The sequence below is a fragment of the Cervus canadensis genome, chromosome X (assembly GCF_019320065.1).
Source record: "Cervus canadensis isolate Bull #8, Minnesota chromosome X, ASM1932006v1, whole genome shotgun sequence".
In the NCBI taxonomy this organism is placed as follows: Eukaryota; Metazoa; Chordata; class Mammalia; order Artiodactyla; family Cervidae; genus Cervus; species Cervus canadensis.
The window spans coordinates 112418638-112436114 of NC_057419.1; the positions used below are offsets into that span (position 1 = coordinate 112418638).

The 17477-nt window shown below is 38.8% G+C and overlaps 1 protein-coding gene across 1 annotated transcript; it reads right to left on the minus strand.

Annotated features, from left to right (window-relative positions):
* Window positions 1-293: 293 nt before the first annotated feature.
* On the minus strand, window positions 294-17225 carry LOC122435692 (integrator complex subunit 6-like). The gene is given in 8 exon segments (XM_043459823.1): window positions 294-1382; window positions 2997-3139; window positions 4179-4302; window positions 5286-5684; window positions 6532-6545; window positions 12314-12446; window positions 15801-15953; window positions 17205-17225. Coding segments are annotated over 8 exon segments (1233 nt in total). The 3' UTR covers window positions 294-1136.
* Window positions 17226-17477: the final 252 nt, after the last annotated feature.

The window sequence follows — 17477 nt, forward strand, 5'->3', positions numbered from 1 at the left end:
CTCTACACTGAGAATAATTTTAAACTGCAGTTAAGCCTGTAGTGGTTAAGTAAAAGCATGCATCATTTGGATTGAATTTGTTGAGAATGAATCAACTGTTCACTATCTGCCATGAAATTTTGAAAATTCTAGGCAATTAGCTCCTTGAAAAGAAAAACTGTTCTAATTTACTCGGCTGCACAGAAATGCACTCAGAAGTGCTGTTCAAAGCCTTAACTTTTGCCTTCTGTGTTTTAAGGTAACTGTTCCAATCTCAGGAAAATGTGTGAATTTAATTAATGGTATCACACAGGGAGGGGACAGAGAGCAGGAGGGGGAGTCCCAGTGGATCACGAGGTCAGGCAGATCCTTCTGAGCAGGCGTCTTTTGGGCAGAGGCTGGAGGAGGAGAGAGAGCCGGCCTGTGCCCATGCCGAGGACACGTGTTAGGAAAGTATGGTGGGCCCAGGTGGTGCAGAGCTTGTCAGGAGTTCAGATTGTACTCTGAGTGCCAGGAAAGGTAATGAGGTGTTTTCAGCATGGATGTGGTGTGATCTGGTTTCTGTGTTGATATGATCACTCTGGCTGTAGGTCAGAAGATGAGTTAGATGAGGTTGGAAGGTAGAAAAATAAAAAGCTATTGGAGTATCATGGTGACATGATGGCAGCATAGATCAGAGGAATGGAGAGTCATGGTAGGATGTGGGATTTATACTTGGCACCATCCAGTGGAGTGGAGGAAGCTGGGCCAGACTGCGCTGGGCTGGAGTGAGGAGAGGAGATGAGCACAGACAGCACCAGCCTTTACTGACCCAGTGCAGACCCAGCCTTTGCTGAGCCCATTTGCTCCTACTGACTTCTGCAGCAACTCCAAATTGTTGCACCTCCTTCAGCCTTGACTTGACAAGTCAACAGGCACATCTTCCAACATTTCTCCATCTTGTGTTAACTACTATGTAAGTAGGGATCTTCCTCCCCTCGTATAGATGGAGATCCTTGAAACAAGGTCTCTCATCTCACAGGGTGCTTTGTACCTACCACATGGATGATTAATAATGGCTTACTTAATGAACAAAAAACTGAATACAAAAGAAATGAATATAAAAGAAAATTGTTTAGTGTCTTAGTCCTCTAGGGGCCATAAGGAAATCACAACCACTACTCTATACCTGTATATACAAGGGTGGGTTTTATGAGGTTTGAATAAGATGGGAACCACGAGGCTGAGGGTGGTCCCTTTCCGCCCACATGGTTAGTTACAGTAGGTGGTGTTTGTGGTTTCCTCAACAGCAGGGACATACTCCGCCTTCTCTTGGATGACAAAGGACTGTTGAGTTCTCCAGGACGTTTCACTTTGTTTTGCGGCCCTGCTACAAACTCATCTGCTTCATCGATCATCATTCCCTAGAAAACATCAATGAACATATTCCATTAAAGAGAACATTGCACACACTCTTCACATGCATATATGATCAAGTATTATGTCAATAATACAGATCTTAATCATGGGCCAAAGATTTGCCATGCCTCACACAGACTTTTCAGAAAACACTACTCAATTTTAATCCAGTCTAAGTGGAACAAGGAGGAAACTTGTTTTACAGTCAAACATAACACAATCATGATTAACCTGAAAGCCTGGGGAATAAGAAACTCTCATCAACCAAAATGGAAATTAACCCACAGTCACCCTTCTGAAGAAGCTACAAACCATTTTGCACCAAACCTTGGTAAGGAGATCATTCCCTTTTGTGTGATTTAAACGCATCCTTAAGAAATATTGATAATCACTATACAGAATGCTGCATGTAAATGGTGACAGACAGGTAGATGGAAAATGTCATTCCCCCAGTAGCAACCTCACAGAGATTCATATATATTCACCTTGGTGTTGGACACAAATGAAGGAGGGGGCTTTTCACCCCTGGGAATAAAAGATGAGAGACAGCAGTATAGAAGGTTAACTAAAAGCTGTTCTCATCCAAGGATAACCCAGGAAGATGCACTCCCATTATTTGAATAAAACCATGATAAATGACTTTTCCAAAGCATTTCCCAAAGCAAAACAGTACAGAAAGAGGAAAACATATTCACTGAACATGTACCACATGTCAGGTAATGTTCTAAATGATGTACAGGTACTAACTCAATTCTCCACAGAGCTCTATCAGTTAGATGTCATAGTGTCATAGTTATCTCCAGTGCTACCAATGACAAAAATCAAGACACAGAAGATTACGAAGAACTCTAGTTAACTGAGGATTCAGGTAAAGTAGAATACTTTTGGTCCAGTTTTGTTACAGAAGACATTATTGCATGCTCTGCACCTTTGTAACAATGGTTTCTTCCATGATTGCAGATACAATTGTCATTTGTCTTCTCACTTATATCATCAAGTCAGCATATCTCTCACATATACACACAGAGATACACACACACACACACACACATGCGTGTGCACACACATCTCATGTTTATATCCCTTGTAGGACAAGCCAATAAAGCAACATCACTTAATACTTCATATTTCAAGAAAAACACTTAATAACTGTCTAGATAGAGCACAAAAGGAAATAAATGGTGATCTCAATATTGAAGGAATTAGTGTGTGGAGCTGGGAGTAAATACAGACTTTGGAGCAGGAAAGATGGAGGTTCAAATCTTGGCTCTATTGGCTGTGTCACTCAGGATGAATCATTTGACCATGATGAGCTCTGATTTCTTCATATTATAGGGCAGACAGTTATACTCATCTGCAGAATGGTTGTGTGCATTCAATGTTATCATTTAAAACATCAGCTCCTACTACATATGCAGTAAATGCCAGCTACCATTTTTTAACCAACATACTCTTCCATCAGGAGGCTCCCACTTTCTATTCACAAAGAGCCCTGGAGATATATTTTATCTTTTAAACAAACAGAAGTAAGACCTCTGACTTATATACACCTTGCCAAAAAGGAAGGAGTTATTTCAACAATATCATGATTTACACAGACATAGAACTGGGTATCCCACCTTCTTATCTTGTTTAAATGGATTGCCAAAAGTATGTAGTCTTTTTGGTTGATCTGGATCAATCTCTCGAAGTGGAGAAGCCAATGTCTTTAGATATTCTTGATAGTTACCCATTTGTGCAACTGGAACACTATGAAGAGAATCTGCAAAATCACCAGAAGACAAATAGATGCTCTACACATGTTCTATAGTTGAAGTGTGTGTGGTCCTTCTGAGAAGACATGATCATAGCCTGGTTTAGCATTGTGTATCTCAGCAACCGATAGGCTAAAATCTTGAATCTAGCCTTCTAGGATCTAAAATCATCTCTCTTCATCCCATTCATCACTCAGTCTATCATCACCACGGCCTCCAAGCTCAAATCCCTAGACCAAGAACAACTCCCTCACTCTTCGTCACAGGTTTGAGAATGGGCTGACATTCCCTATACCACATTCCAACTCAAAACCAAATATTTTGTGTTTCGAAGAGCCTAGGCCCTCTGGCTTTCTCTTATCATCTAGAGAATCTTGGTTAGTGGGCCGTACCTTTTTAGAAAACTTGATTAGATCTACAGGCTTTCTTCCTAAAAAAGATCCTACCCCCTCAAAAAAAATACTGACATATAATTTCAGGAGGTTGGCCAGGCTAAGATTTGCTCATTTTAATGGACAAATGACACTGTTTAAAATGAACAAAATGGAGTCAAGGGGAATTGTACATCATCATCAATTATCCTCGACAATATCAGGTTCATTCTTTTCCTGTAAATGAGGAATCTGGATTGAGTTTATCAGAGCAGGCTAGGTGGTACAGTGTCAGAGTATACAATTTCCAAATTCTGATAGACCTAGTTTCTGCTGCTTTCCAGCTCACTAGAACTGGGGAAGCTATTAAAACGCTCATTCTGAGTTCCAATGTCCATAAAAATGGGCATAAAAACAGTATCTATCTCACAGGGTTGTTTGGAGACTTACAAGAGCTAAATAAAGCATGTGTAGTGTCATATACATGCCAATTAATGCCCACTTCCCCTTAAACCCAAGAACAATAAACTTGTGCTAGTAGATGAAGGGATTTAGAGAAAATAGGTATTATAAATATTAAAGTATTACAAAATAACATACGCTTTATGCAATAAACACCTTCATGTTAGTCAGACTTGACATTTTATCAACAAAAAGTACTTCTTTGTTCACTTACCTTCATCTTGTCCAACAATAAACTTGTGTGTTTTCAGCAGATTGGATCGCATTCTGGTTAACTGGTCTAAAAGATCTCTACGTGGAATATCATAAGCATTTCTATATGTCTGAGGTTTCAAATCCTATTTGAAATGAAACAATTTCAGTTACTCCTGAGGCTTTTAATATAGAAATGTAATTCCTAATCCTCTTAAAATCTTAGCAAAGAGAGGGATATTCATTACAACTGACTTCAGTACAATTTTGCAGTGGAAAATTCGCCTTTGCTGGCCCTGTTCTGAATTCTACTACATCCACATAGCTTTAAAGCCACTGTGTATATCTTTTTTCAAGTATACCATTTAAAACATCAGATCTTGAGATCTGTGTCTGTGGCAGCCTTGCAGGCCCACTATTCACAATCTAGATGCCGTCCCCTGGCAGCCACGGAGAGGAGCTGATGGGATGTCCGTCCAGGAAGCAATGGCTGATCCACAAGGGGTACAGTGATCTGAACACCTCCAGCCACAGTACCTTCAGGATCTGGGGCAGCGCTGGAACAGAGGCCGTGCTCTTTCCAGGCTGCCCCCAGCCAGTGACTGAGAATGATGGGGGATGTTCAGGCCTGGCCAGCTCTGTCAATGTGGACCTCCTCTATGGGATCTTGTGGTGCCAGGGTTTCCTGTTGGGCTGGCCAAGACTTTCTACAAGCTATACTGATGCCTGAAGCTCTTCATACCCATTCCTCCTTCCTTCCCCCATTCTCTCACAAATGTTAATTCAGCAGTGTGATCTGAAGTTTAGCAGACATTTGGTCCACCCCAAAGATCCTTGATATTTGGTCATACTTGGTGCTGTCCAAAATGTTCATAAGACATGTAGCACATACCAAGAAGTCCTTGATACTTGGTTCTGTCCATTGGTCATGAACCAAATATGATCGGACCAGATTTCAAGGGCCTTTTTGTGTGGACCACATGTCTTATGGATATTTTGGATAGGACCAAATGTTCTGCAAGGGATCTGAAAGCTCTCCTTTTTCGTTCCCATTCCTTCTCCCCTTTGTCTTTTCACAGACCTTATCTTTCCCCACCACCCCCAACAAGCTATTTATGTCACAATTTACCTTGTTTAAGAGCCCTACTTGGAAGCCAGCAAATTCTTTGGTGTTCAATTCTGTCAGTCTTGGTGCAGTATCCCCAATGATTTCTTTCAATAGTTTTCTAAAGTTTTTATTGTGAGTCAAGGAAACACCACCACCAGAATGATTTTTCACTTTGATTCCAATTTCCTGGGGAGGTTTCTTCCCCACTGATGCTAGTATTCGTTCTGACTCTAGTTTGGTCTAAAATGAAAGTACATAGTATGTTATAAAAAGAGCTATATTATCACTGTTGTTTTTATTACTTAAGAAAGATGATACTTTAAGAACCCCACTGAACAAATTTAAATTACAAATCACAGAAAAACAGATAATTAAACATTTTCCTGTGCTTCTCTGTACTACCACAAAGAACAGAGGGGGCTAGAAAGACCAATAATGCATTTTTTCCCTCTTCTTTAGTGTCAAAATTATGACTGAATCATGGAAAGAATGAAAACCATGGGTAAGAATTACATTCATAGATATTTAAAATCAAATTTTGTTACTGTAAAATCTAGTCTAAGTCAACATACTCATTTTGAACCCAGTTATAAAAGGTAAAACTCTGCATTTATAAAATTGCACTAGTGCTGAAATTCAGATTGCATAGATTGGCATTGTATCTGAAAAAACTTATAGTGTTTATTTCTAATGTCAGACCACTCACAAAAATGTCATACTTAATTTAACAAATACTACCAAGTAAGTAATTTGTAATAGTACTCAAAGTTTACAATTCACAACAAAAAATCCTCGTAATAGATACTATTATATCATATTGATAAATATTGCTTGAGAGTGTATTATAGCAGTATATTGGGCATATTTTCTGATTTACATACATCTGAGATGGTTCAAAGAACACTGGTGACATAGGATTATTAAATTAGTAAGTAAATTAGTAATTAGAGCTAGTATAAATTAGTAATGATCTTTTTTTTCCTAAAAGGTAGAATTCCACCAATGTCTTGTAAGCCCAAATTAATTTTGAATTTCTTGTGGTTTGGTCAGAGATATTCATTAATTTTCTTTAATTATTATAATGAGGTATATTTATTATCTTTTTAAAAATTTAGTCATGAAATAGGGGATAAGAGCAAATGAAGACTCTGTTTCCACAAAGGGTCCTAAGAGCCCATTTATAAAACTATATAAGCAATGTGTCCCAGAAGGTCCCAGAACTTGCATGAGTTTCAAGTCTGTGCACTATTCTTCCTTCTGGCCATACCTTGCTGACACAGCCTTAAAGGCCTAAGGCAAACATCAAATAAAAAAATATAAATCAAGAGATCAATCAATAAATAACCAAAACAAAACATTAACACCAGCAACAAAAATCTACTAGCAGAAAGGAACGGAGTTAAGGGGACGCTTGGTAGATGAGAAATCTGGGTTTACTTTACTCTCTTTGCATGTATAAGCACACTGGACTGGTAGGAGCTGGTAAACTCCAGACTATACTTAAGTCTTTGCCAGTTCCTAGCAAGGTGTGTCAGCATCCCAAATTGCAGAGTCATCTATGTTCTTTGGTGTCAGAAATCTGACACTTATTTACTTACTACTCTCTGTTTTCTAAAGGCCCAGCTTTGAAACATATCCAACTGGAAGTATTATTGTCACTGCAAATGCTACTACTAGTCCCTACCTGGGAATACATTTGTGCATTAAGAAGAAAGTGAAGCTGCTGCATTAATTTGTCATATAACATAACACATTTGTATGGCAGTAAAGCTCTAACTCAGTAGTTATCAAGCATTTTCACCTTGCAAGAATGGGCTAAGTAGAGGTGAGAAGTATGATAAGTAGGGGTGAGTGGAGGATGAGGTACTAATAGAGAGGGGCAGGCAAGGGACAAGGTGAATAATGGTAAATGAGGTGGGGGTATAAAGGAACAGAGGGAGGGCCTGCCACCCTCCAGTGTGAGGTACACTGGTCTCATCTCCCCCTCTCCAAGAAAAAGCATGCTGATAATTATTGCCTAAAAAGCTCAGACACATGCTATGTACTTAGCTCAGTGAACTTCAGTAAATCACTTAACCGTTTTGTGCCTCCATTTCATCCATAAAATTAGTTTAATGATCATCGCCTTACCCCATAGGATTGTTCTGAGGAACTAGATTATGGATGTGAAAACAATATACAAAATTTATAAATAGCATAAACTGCAAAGCACTGGATATATAGTGATAAATAAATATCAAATTATCCTTTTTCAATTATTCTCTTTTCCCCTTCCTGATAATAACTAGTCTTAAGATGGAGATGAACTTTATTCTTTACACAAGTTCCCAGTTCTTAATTTTTTCAAAATAAGTGATTGAATGTGGCATTGAAGAGGAAAAAAAGAAAAGTTGCTAAAAATGCTTTAGTTAATGACCCCCAATAGAAAAAAAAAAATTCCTAATTTCCCAGTTGAGAGAGAATCTTTCCATCTGTGATAATCTGGTTACCACCCTACTGACATGATTCTTATGGTAGCTCATTGATCCAATTAAACCTCACCCAGGTAAATTTTAGTGCTTAAATAAACTTTTCTTAACTACTTTTGATGAAAATCTTTATTTAATAAACAGGAAACAGGGGTCACTTTTATGGACAGTTATTGTACTCTGCAGTACCATAGGATGTTCCAGACATCAAAGTATACATGACTTAAATTCACGACTTTTTACTAAACGCCCTGGTGATGGAATCCCAGTTGAGCTATTTCAAATCCTAAAAGAAAGTGCTGCACTCAGTATGTCAGCAAATTTGGAAAACTCAGCAGTGGCCACAGGACTGGAAAAGGTCAGTTTTCATTCCAGTCCCAAAGAAAGGTAATCCCAAAAAATGCTCAAACTACTGCACAATCGCACTCATCTCACACGCTAGTAAAGTAATGCTCAAAATTCTCCAAGCCAGGCTTCAGCAATACGTAAACCGTGAACTTCCAGATGTTCAAGCTGGTTTTAGAAAAGGCAGAGGAACCAGAGATCAAATTGCCAACATCCGCTGGATCATCAAAAAAGCAAGAGAGTACCAGAAAAACATGTATTTCTGCTTAATTGACTATGCCAAAGCCTTTGACTGTGTGGATCACAATAAACTGTGGAAAATTCTGAAAGAGATGGGAATACCAGACCATCTGACCTGTCTCTTGAGAAACCTGTACGCAGGTCAGGAAGCAACAGTTAGAACTGGACATGGGACAACAGACTGGTTCCAAAGAGGAAAAGGAGTACATCAAGGCTGTATATTGTCACCCTGCTTATTTAACTTATATGCAGAGTACATCATGAGAAATGCTGGGCTGGATGAAGCACAAGCTGGAATCAAGATTTCTGGGAGAACTATCAATAACCTCAAATATGCAGATGACATCACCCTTATGGCAGAAAGTGAAGAAGAACTAAAAAGCCTCTTGATAAAAGTGAAAGAGGAGAGTGAAAAAGTTGGCTTAAAGCTCACCATTCAGAACACTAAGATCATGGCATCTGGTCCCATCATTTCATGGCAAATAGATGGGGAAACAGTGGAAACAGTGGCTGACTTTATTTTTCTGGGCTCCAAAATCACTGCAGATGGTGACGGCAGCCATGAAATTAAAAGATGCTTACTCCTTGGAAGGAAAGTTATGACCAACCTAGATAGCATATTAAAAAACAGAGACATTACTTTGCCAACAAAGGTCCATCTAGTCAAGGCTATGGATTTTCCAGTGGTCATGTATGGACGTGAGAGTTGGACTATAAAGAAAGCTGAGCACCAAAGAATTGATGCTTTTGAACTGTGGTGTTGGAGAAGACTCTTGAGAGTCCCTTGGACTGCAAGGAGATCCAACCAGTCCATCTTAAAGGAGATCAGTCCTGGGTGTTCACTGGAAGGACTGATGTTGAAGCTGAAACTCCAATACTTTGGCCACCTCATGCAAAGAGCTGACTCACTTGAAAAGACTCTGATGCTGGGAAACATTCAGGGCAGGAGAAGGGGATGACATAGGATGAGATGGTTGGAAGGCGTCACTGACTTGATGGACATGAGTTTGAGTAAACTCTGGGAGTTTTTGATGGACAGGGAGGCCTGGCGTGCTGCAGTTCATGGGGTCGCAAAGAGTCGGACATGACTGAGCGACTGAACTGAACTGCCTACTAAAACTACAAAACTGTCCCATATTTTTATATTATATTATATCTTTATATTATATCCTTATACATAATTAGAATATATAATTATATTATATGGAATATCAGGGCCTTCAAGAGATACTAAGATAACATAGATATTAATAATGACAACAGTATTATTAATCAGACAATAATGCTCTCTGTCCCCTCCCTGCATACTTCTCCCTGAACACTTACTTTTTGCCAGGTGAGTTTGATGCAATTTAACTGTATTAAGGGCTTCCCTGGTGGCTCAGACAATAAAGAATATGCCTGCAATGTGGCCCACACGAGTTTGATCCTTGGGTAAGGAAAGTCCCCTGCAGAAGGGAATGGCTACCCACTCCAGTATTCTTGCCTGGAGAATTCCATGGACAGAGGAGCCTTGGCAGGCTGTAGTCCATGGGATTGCAGAGAGTCAGACATGACTGAGCGACTAACACAATTCATTTAACCCCAATGAAATCCTTTTCAGGTAGGTACTATTATTATCCCCACTTTACAGATGAAATAGTTGAGGCACAGAGAAGTTAAGTTTCTTATCCAGGGTCACAAAGCTAACAAACAGCGAGCCAAAATTCATTATCAGGGCAGCTATACCCTACAGTTCAGACTCCAAATCTCTATGGAAACCACAAAACCCAGAAAGTGAAGTAATGGCAGAAGTATGGGTGGAAACTATTGTAGAACCTCAACATGAAACCCAAGTTAGGGATTCAAGGGCACAAGGACCTCACCCTCAAAGGGTGTAAAAAACCCTATGCTCCTTGGAAGACACAGGTTATAGAAAAGCCTAGAAATGGATATTTGAAGCCAAAGGGAAGAATACGAACTGAGTCAAGGATGAGGTGAACCTCAAATGGATGTATGGGATCAGGGAAAGGGAAGAAATCAAAGATGCCTCTGGGGTTTTTGGTTTGGAATGTTTGCAAAGGGATAATGATGGTCTAGGCAGGGTTGGATAGAGCCCTCCCCCAAATGATCAGATAGACAATTTGCAAATTTTTTCCCATTTCATAGGTTTCCTTTTGCTCTCTACTGTATCCTTTGATCCACAAAAGTCTTTAAGTTTGATGTAGTCCCATGTATTTATTTTCACTTCTGTTGTCTGCGCTTTTGGTGTTGTCTCTCTTTTTTTTTTATCATTTCTTACAATTGCATATGAATCCACAATTATCTCAAAATAAAAAGTGTACTTAAGAAACAGAAAAATAATACTCTTAACAGTTTAAGTGAAGATTAGCTAGTTTGATCCTTCATTTTATAGCTGTGAAAACCGGAGGTCATAAAGGTATATTTAATAAAACAGGGTAAATAAGCCCACAAAATACTTTTTATTGATAGTATTGTTAATCTCAAAGACATAATCTATATTTTATATAAGTGACAATCATCTCTTAGAGGATATTTTTAGAGTAGACAAAGAAATAAAGTAAATAGGCTAGCCAAAACAATCATTTATGATGACCCAGTCTTAATTTTCTTCATTTGCAACATTTAAAAGAACTGCTTTATCAAGACATTTGATACATAGACTGTTTATAGCACTAAAAAATCTTACGCTTTTAATGACTATATTAAAACTTGGTAAAGGTTTGATTCTTTTTGCAAAAATTAAGAAACCTCAGCAATTAAAAATGTTCATAACTTTATGAGGAGAAGGATACCATGCAGTACTACATTACTCTAAACAGACGTGGCTCCTTAAATGAGAAAAAAAAAAATCCCCACACACATTTTCAGTGATGTCTGAGTAACAGCTTCTGGAGTTGTTCCTTTTAGAATTTTGCCATGGAAACCACAGCTTCTACAACTGCAGTTATTGCAGAAGTCACTCTTGTATCTATTTCCTTAACTTGCTACCTTGCTTAAAACAGATGCCTCAAGAGTATTTCGTATTCTTTTGTAGAGGAACTAACTGCAATACAGTAACGCCATGGAAGCCCTATTTTCTGAAAAAACCATCAGATTCTTGAAGTGTTAACCACAATCAATTTTGGGGGTGCCCAAACTAGTTTACCAAAAGCCAAGTGCACTTAAAACCAGAGAGAAGTGGGAATTCCCTGGCCGTCTAGTGGTTAGGACTCTGTACTTCCAATGCAGGGGCCACAAGTTTGATCTTGCATGCCTTGTGGCATAGCCAAAAACAAAATAAATGTAAATAAGTGAAACAATAAGAAAACAAGGAAGTGTGTACACACACATATTAAAAAAAAAGAAGAAGAAGAGGGGTGACAACATTGGAGCTTGCAAATCAAAGAGCAGCATAAGAATCATACCCCCACTCCCTGGAGAAGGGAATGGAAACCCACTCCTGTATTCTTGCCTGGAGAATTCCAAGGACAGAAGAACCTGGCAGGCTACAGACCATGGGGTCACAAAGAGTCAGACAGGACTAAGTGACTAATACTTCCACTTTCCCAGGTGAATAGTCTCTTCTGTCTGATGCAAAAACAACAAAAGGAAAACGAACACAACAGAAAGTAGGATGCCAATTCTATCTTTCTGAATCAGTTTTTTGACTTTTATATATCTTGACACTCATTACTCTTTGGATACATTTAAAATGCTTAGTTCATTGTCAACTTTTCTTTTTTGCTGTATTTTAAAGATGACTAAGGGCTTCCCTGGTGGCTCAGTGGTAAAGAATCTGTCTGCAATGCAGGAGACTTGGCTTCAATCGCTGGGCAGGGAAGATCCCCTGGAGAAGGGAATGGCAGCCCACTCCAGTATTCTTGCCTGGGAAATTCCATGGACAGAGGAGTCTGGCGGGTTATAGTCCATGGGGTCACAAAGAGTCAGACCCAACTTAGCAACTAAACTAGCACCACACTGAAAAGATGACTGAATGGCACATACTTGACTTACCTAAAAGAGGGAGTAAAACTGGGTAGTTGTACGGCATCACAAAGAGGTTTACACAAGTTAAAGTCGTACTGGCTTTTAAATAACCAAATGGATATCCAAGTTCATTGTATTTTCCACTGCTAGTAACAAATACCTGAGAAGATCATGAAGTAATGTACAGTTATGACAATAAGGATTTTATGTCAAATCAAACTCATAGCAATATGCTATACCAGCATCTCTGGCACAATTGTAATTTAAAAATGGGAATACTGTTTTCTCTATATTTATGTCAAAAAATAGAATGTTCAGATTGCAATTCTTTTATAAATTGTGTTAGGAAATGAAATAATCATTCAGAGACCACAGGCGGCATCAACAATACCAAAATATTTACTTGGTTAGCACAATGGAAAATTAGGCTGAAATACCACTAAGTGATACCAGCCATTAAAACAAATTGACTTCTCAAAAGAACAAGTGGTGACCAGAGTGGAGACTTAGGAAAATGGAACATGGCCCCATGCCTAAAGCATGCAATTACAAAAACAAAGCCCATTTAAAGGATTATGCTAACACTCCTTATGTGAACTACTATTAAGTCTTGCTCTACTTCCCTTTGATGCAACAATTTCCTACCCATTTATTCACTTTTCATCTAATAAATATTTATTGAGGAGTCTATTACAAGCCAGGCACTGGTGCTAATTATTTTGAGACAATTATATTGAGCAAGGAGATGCTTTGGTTCAATCTGGAAGGCATTTTCTATCGTAAATAATCCTGGTGGAACAAACATTCAATAAAAATGAGAACATTAATCTTTATTCCATATGACTAGCATCTTTTTCCTTATTCCTGATTTGACATATATGATATTGTCAGGTCCCATTCTGGAGTCCTCTAGCTATCATGATTTCTCTGTGTTCCACGTTCACTCTTTGGCCAAATCAGGACATTAGTATATAATTTTATGGACCTAGACCTTTACCTTTTCTAACATCCTTCATCAGGATATTTAAGACAGAAGTCAAACCCTGATGGTGAACAGAACCCACTTACTTTGCTAATTCTTGTTCAACTAGCAACATCACCTACCAGTTCACTGAATTCTTTCTATACTTAGCTGTAGCTCAAAATAAATCTTTCCTATGTAATGGATGCCTCCACAAAACAATGGATTGTGTTAAAACATGACTTATCTACTAGATTTCATCTCTTAATTTGAACCTTAATAGAAACAGACAATTGTAATAAAACATGTTTGACCCGGGCTTCCCTGGTAGCTCAGCTGGTAAAGAATCTGCCTGCAATACAGGAGAACTAGGTTTGATCCCTGGATTGGAAAGATCCCCTGGAGAAGGGAAAGGCTACCCACTCCAGTATTGTGGCCTGGAGAATTCCATGGACTGTACAGTCATGGGGTCGCAAAGAGTTGGACATGACTGAGTGACTTTCACCACATGTTGGATTTCCTCCTATTTCCTAAGTGTGTATAATAGAAAGGGGGAAATCATCATAAAGGATAAAAAAGTTATAGCCAGCAAGGATCAAACCTATAACTCCTCTGAAAGGAGCAGCACTGTTTTTTGTTCCTTGCTCACTCTCTTTCTGTCTTTATTTCCTCCCTTCCCATCCTCATACCTTCCTTCCTTCCCATAAGCCCATTGAGTTTTCCCAAATTCTTTATCACCTGCAGATTCACAGAATTTGGGGGTTCAAAGGGATCATTGATCCCTAGTCTAGAGATCATCTAGTCTAGAGAAAGCGTCTGGTCCAAAAACCACATAGTTGGTGGGAAAGCTAGGGTTAGAATCCAGTTTCCATTATGACTTTCCAAAATTTCCTGGATCCTGGTTCATCTTATTCTTTTTCATTCCCACTAATTCATTGCATTAAACTACTCTAAACGAAAGTAACATAAGATGCAAGAGAAAGACATATGGCACACTTAAGGGGTGCTGCAAGGATCAAGGACAGGATTTCTTAAGTTCCTTTGGAGAAGATTTACAAGGAAGATGCTATATAGAATAAAGGGTTTATTTGGGGGAAAACTGTAATTTGTAATTTTACATGCTTTTATTCCAAAATGTTTTTCAATTCATAAATTCAAGCTTTTGCCTTGATTTTAACTTAGCATGCTCTCATCCTTATCCCTGCATTTCTAGCACATTTTGGTGTGTTTTATTGAAATATAAACATACATTCAAAAATGCATGAATTATAAGTATACAGTTCAATGAATGTTTAAAAAATGAACGTATATGTGTCATCAGAACCCGAATCAAGAAATAGAACCTGACCAGAAAACCCTTCGTGTCTTTTTCTGGTCACCATTCTGTACCCCCAAGAGAAATCACTCTCCTGACTTTTAACAAAATAAAAGGCAGTCTTACATCTTTTTGAACTATATAAAGTTGAATCATATGATATGTGATCTTTTATGTCTGGCTTCTTTTGCTCAGTATTATGAGATCACTCTGTTTCTTGCACTTTTACATCCTTGCTTTACACCTGTTCCTTTTTTTTCTACCCAGTTTTAGCAACTTTGTAGAATTCAAGTAGTTTAAAGACAACTAGTAGCAATGATTTCACATTTTAGGTTGAAACAGATGGTCTGAAAGTGTTCCTTGAGTAAGTAAAACGTAACAATTACTGATTGCTGTAGTTTAGAAATGGAACAAACATTCTTACAGTGTAGGACTTCCTTATTATATTCAAATAAAATAGCTTTGATTACCACATATGGATTTTCACAAATTAAAATCCAAAGGTGAGTCTATTAACAAATAAGCAAGTCCTCCTGGTTGAACTATACCTCTTGGAAGAGTCAGTGTTGTACATCTGCCTATGCATCTCCTTCATCCAAGGAAAATCCATATCACACACACCAATGTGGTTTGTACTACAAGAAGAGCTTGATTACATAATACTAATACATAAAGTAATTTCAGGTTTATGTTTTTGTTTTGTTTTGTTTGTCAAAAATGTCTTACTGGGAATTCCCTGGCAGTCCAGTGGTTAGGGCTCTACATTTTTACTGCAGAGGGCGTGAGCTTGATCCCTGGTTGGGGAACTAAGATCCTGCAAGTCGTGTGGTTTGACCAAAACAAAACAAAACAAAACAAAACCTTTGTCCAATCTGTCAAGTTCACAATAAGGACTGAGAACACTGCTTCAGCTGCAGAAGCCATAGCTGAATAGAATTACATCCTTTAGGCTAGGAATTCTTAACCTGGGGTCCCTGGATAGGCTTCAGGGGAGTCCTCCAAATCCTCAAATATGTAGGCTTCATCAGGTTCCTTAAATGGCAATGTATGGTAGGCTAGTGATTCATATCAGCTTGAAGTTATTAGCTTAGCCATGTTGCTTACTTGATAGCATTTGTCAGAAACATTATTAATAGACTCAGCCCAACTATTCCCAGATTAACCTTTGAAAGTTCTTTCAACAATTCCCAGATCTCCGAGTGGTTCCAGACATTTGGCTAACAACAAAGGGGAAGTACCTGCCAGCAAGTATGGGGAGACTTTCGTTCAAGGATGTACTGAGTTAAGGGTGACGGTTCAAGTTCATATTTGTCAAAGGGAAGTTTGTCTATTACCATTGGCTCACAATCTATACAGGAGAACCTCACAACAGGATGAGATGTTCGTGGAGGCTAAAAAACAAGAGGGGAAAATACAATCTGTTATCAAGACAGTTGACATATCTGACAACTCTGAAACTCTTTTTTTAAGTCCTTGTTGGTCATCCGTTTTTTTTTTTTTAAATTTAATTGAAGGATAATTGCTTTACAGAATTTTGTGGTTTTCTGTCATACGTCAACAAGAATCAGCCATAGTTACATGCAACTCTTTTACGTTTTGTTAAACCATCGCTGAGATACAGATGGCTGCTTTGAGAAAGATGGCTCTTGAGCTCTAAGTGTCATCAATGGCAGAGGGGACTCAGATTCTTTCGCTCTACCATCTACTTGGCATTGGAAGGAAGAAAGGTAAATTTTAACACTCATAACTACAGTTTTAGGGAAGTAAAAAATAAAACTGCCTTGAATATTAAGAACCCTGAAATTCAGACCCACTTTGTGACATTCAAGGACTATCTTCCCTTCACTACTTTGTATTGTAAGGTTTCAGATAAGTCAGAAACTGCTAGGGAAGAGGAAATCCATGAAGCTTTCTACTGAGGTAATGACAGAGCTGGAGCCACTAACAAGCAAGATGAACAATTATAAAGGAATGGAAAAAGCAAGATAGAGACTGAAAATGAGCCGGTCACAACTCCAGGGCCTGGCTGAAATTTTCTTTGCAGCTGAATTTTTATAGCATTTCTCACACCCAAACACCTACTGAACAGCTAGAGATGGGGATGCTTTTGGCTGGGCTGAAAGGCCCGTGTACCTGGGGTACCAGAGCAGATTGATGGATCAGTCATTTTATTAATGGGTTTAGCTTGTGGGGATGGAGACCACCAGTGAGAGAAATGGTGGCAGCAAGGGCAAATGGAGAGAGAAAGAGATAGGACAAGTCACAGGGTCAAGAGTGAAACGTGGCTCGGTGTATTCTTGCTGAGAGATCTCTAAGGCTGATGTGAATATGATAAAACATCTCCTTTTCTTTATAAAAGGGAAAAACATGCTAATTTGCCTTTATGATTTACAAACCTACAAGAGGTTTTGGGGACTGAGCAAAATAGCCTTCCAATGTGCTTTTAAAGCTGGAGGATGGGACTGCCCCTGGTGATCGAGTGGTTGGGTCTCTGCACTTCCAATGTGGAGGCCATGGGTTCAGTCCCTAGTTGGGGAATTAGGATCCCACATGCCCTGTCATGTAGCCAAAATTTTATAAAAAGAAAGAAAGAAAGAAAGAAAAAAACCTGGAGGAATGGTAACACGAGCTATGTGAGTTACCTGGAATTTCTTCAATTCCATTTTTTCCCCCTGATTTTAATTTTAATCAAACTTCTGAAATATTTCTGATTTATTAGATTGAAATCTATAAAAAGACATGAGTGAAACCCCATCACCAGCAATAATGATGCAGATTTGTAACTAAAACATTCACTCTGGGGTTTGAAGAAGCTGACAGTAACTGGGCTCTGAGGTTTAACAAGCATGCCACCTCAGCGTCCTGAGGGACAGACAAGGAGATGGAGCCTCACCCACTGCAGGGACTGAAGATGG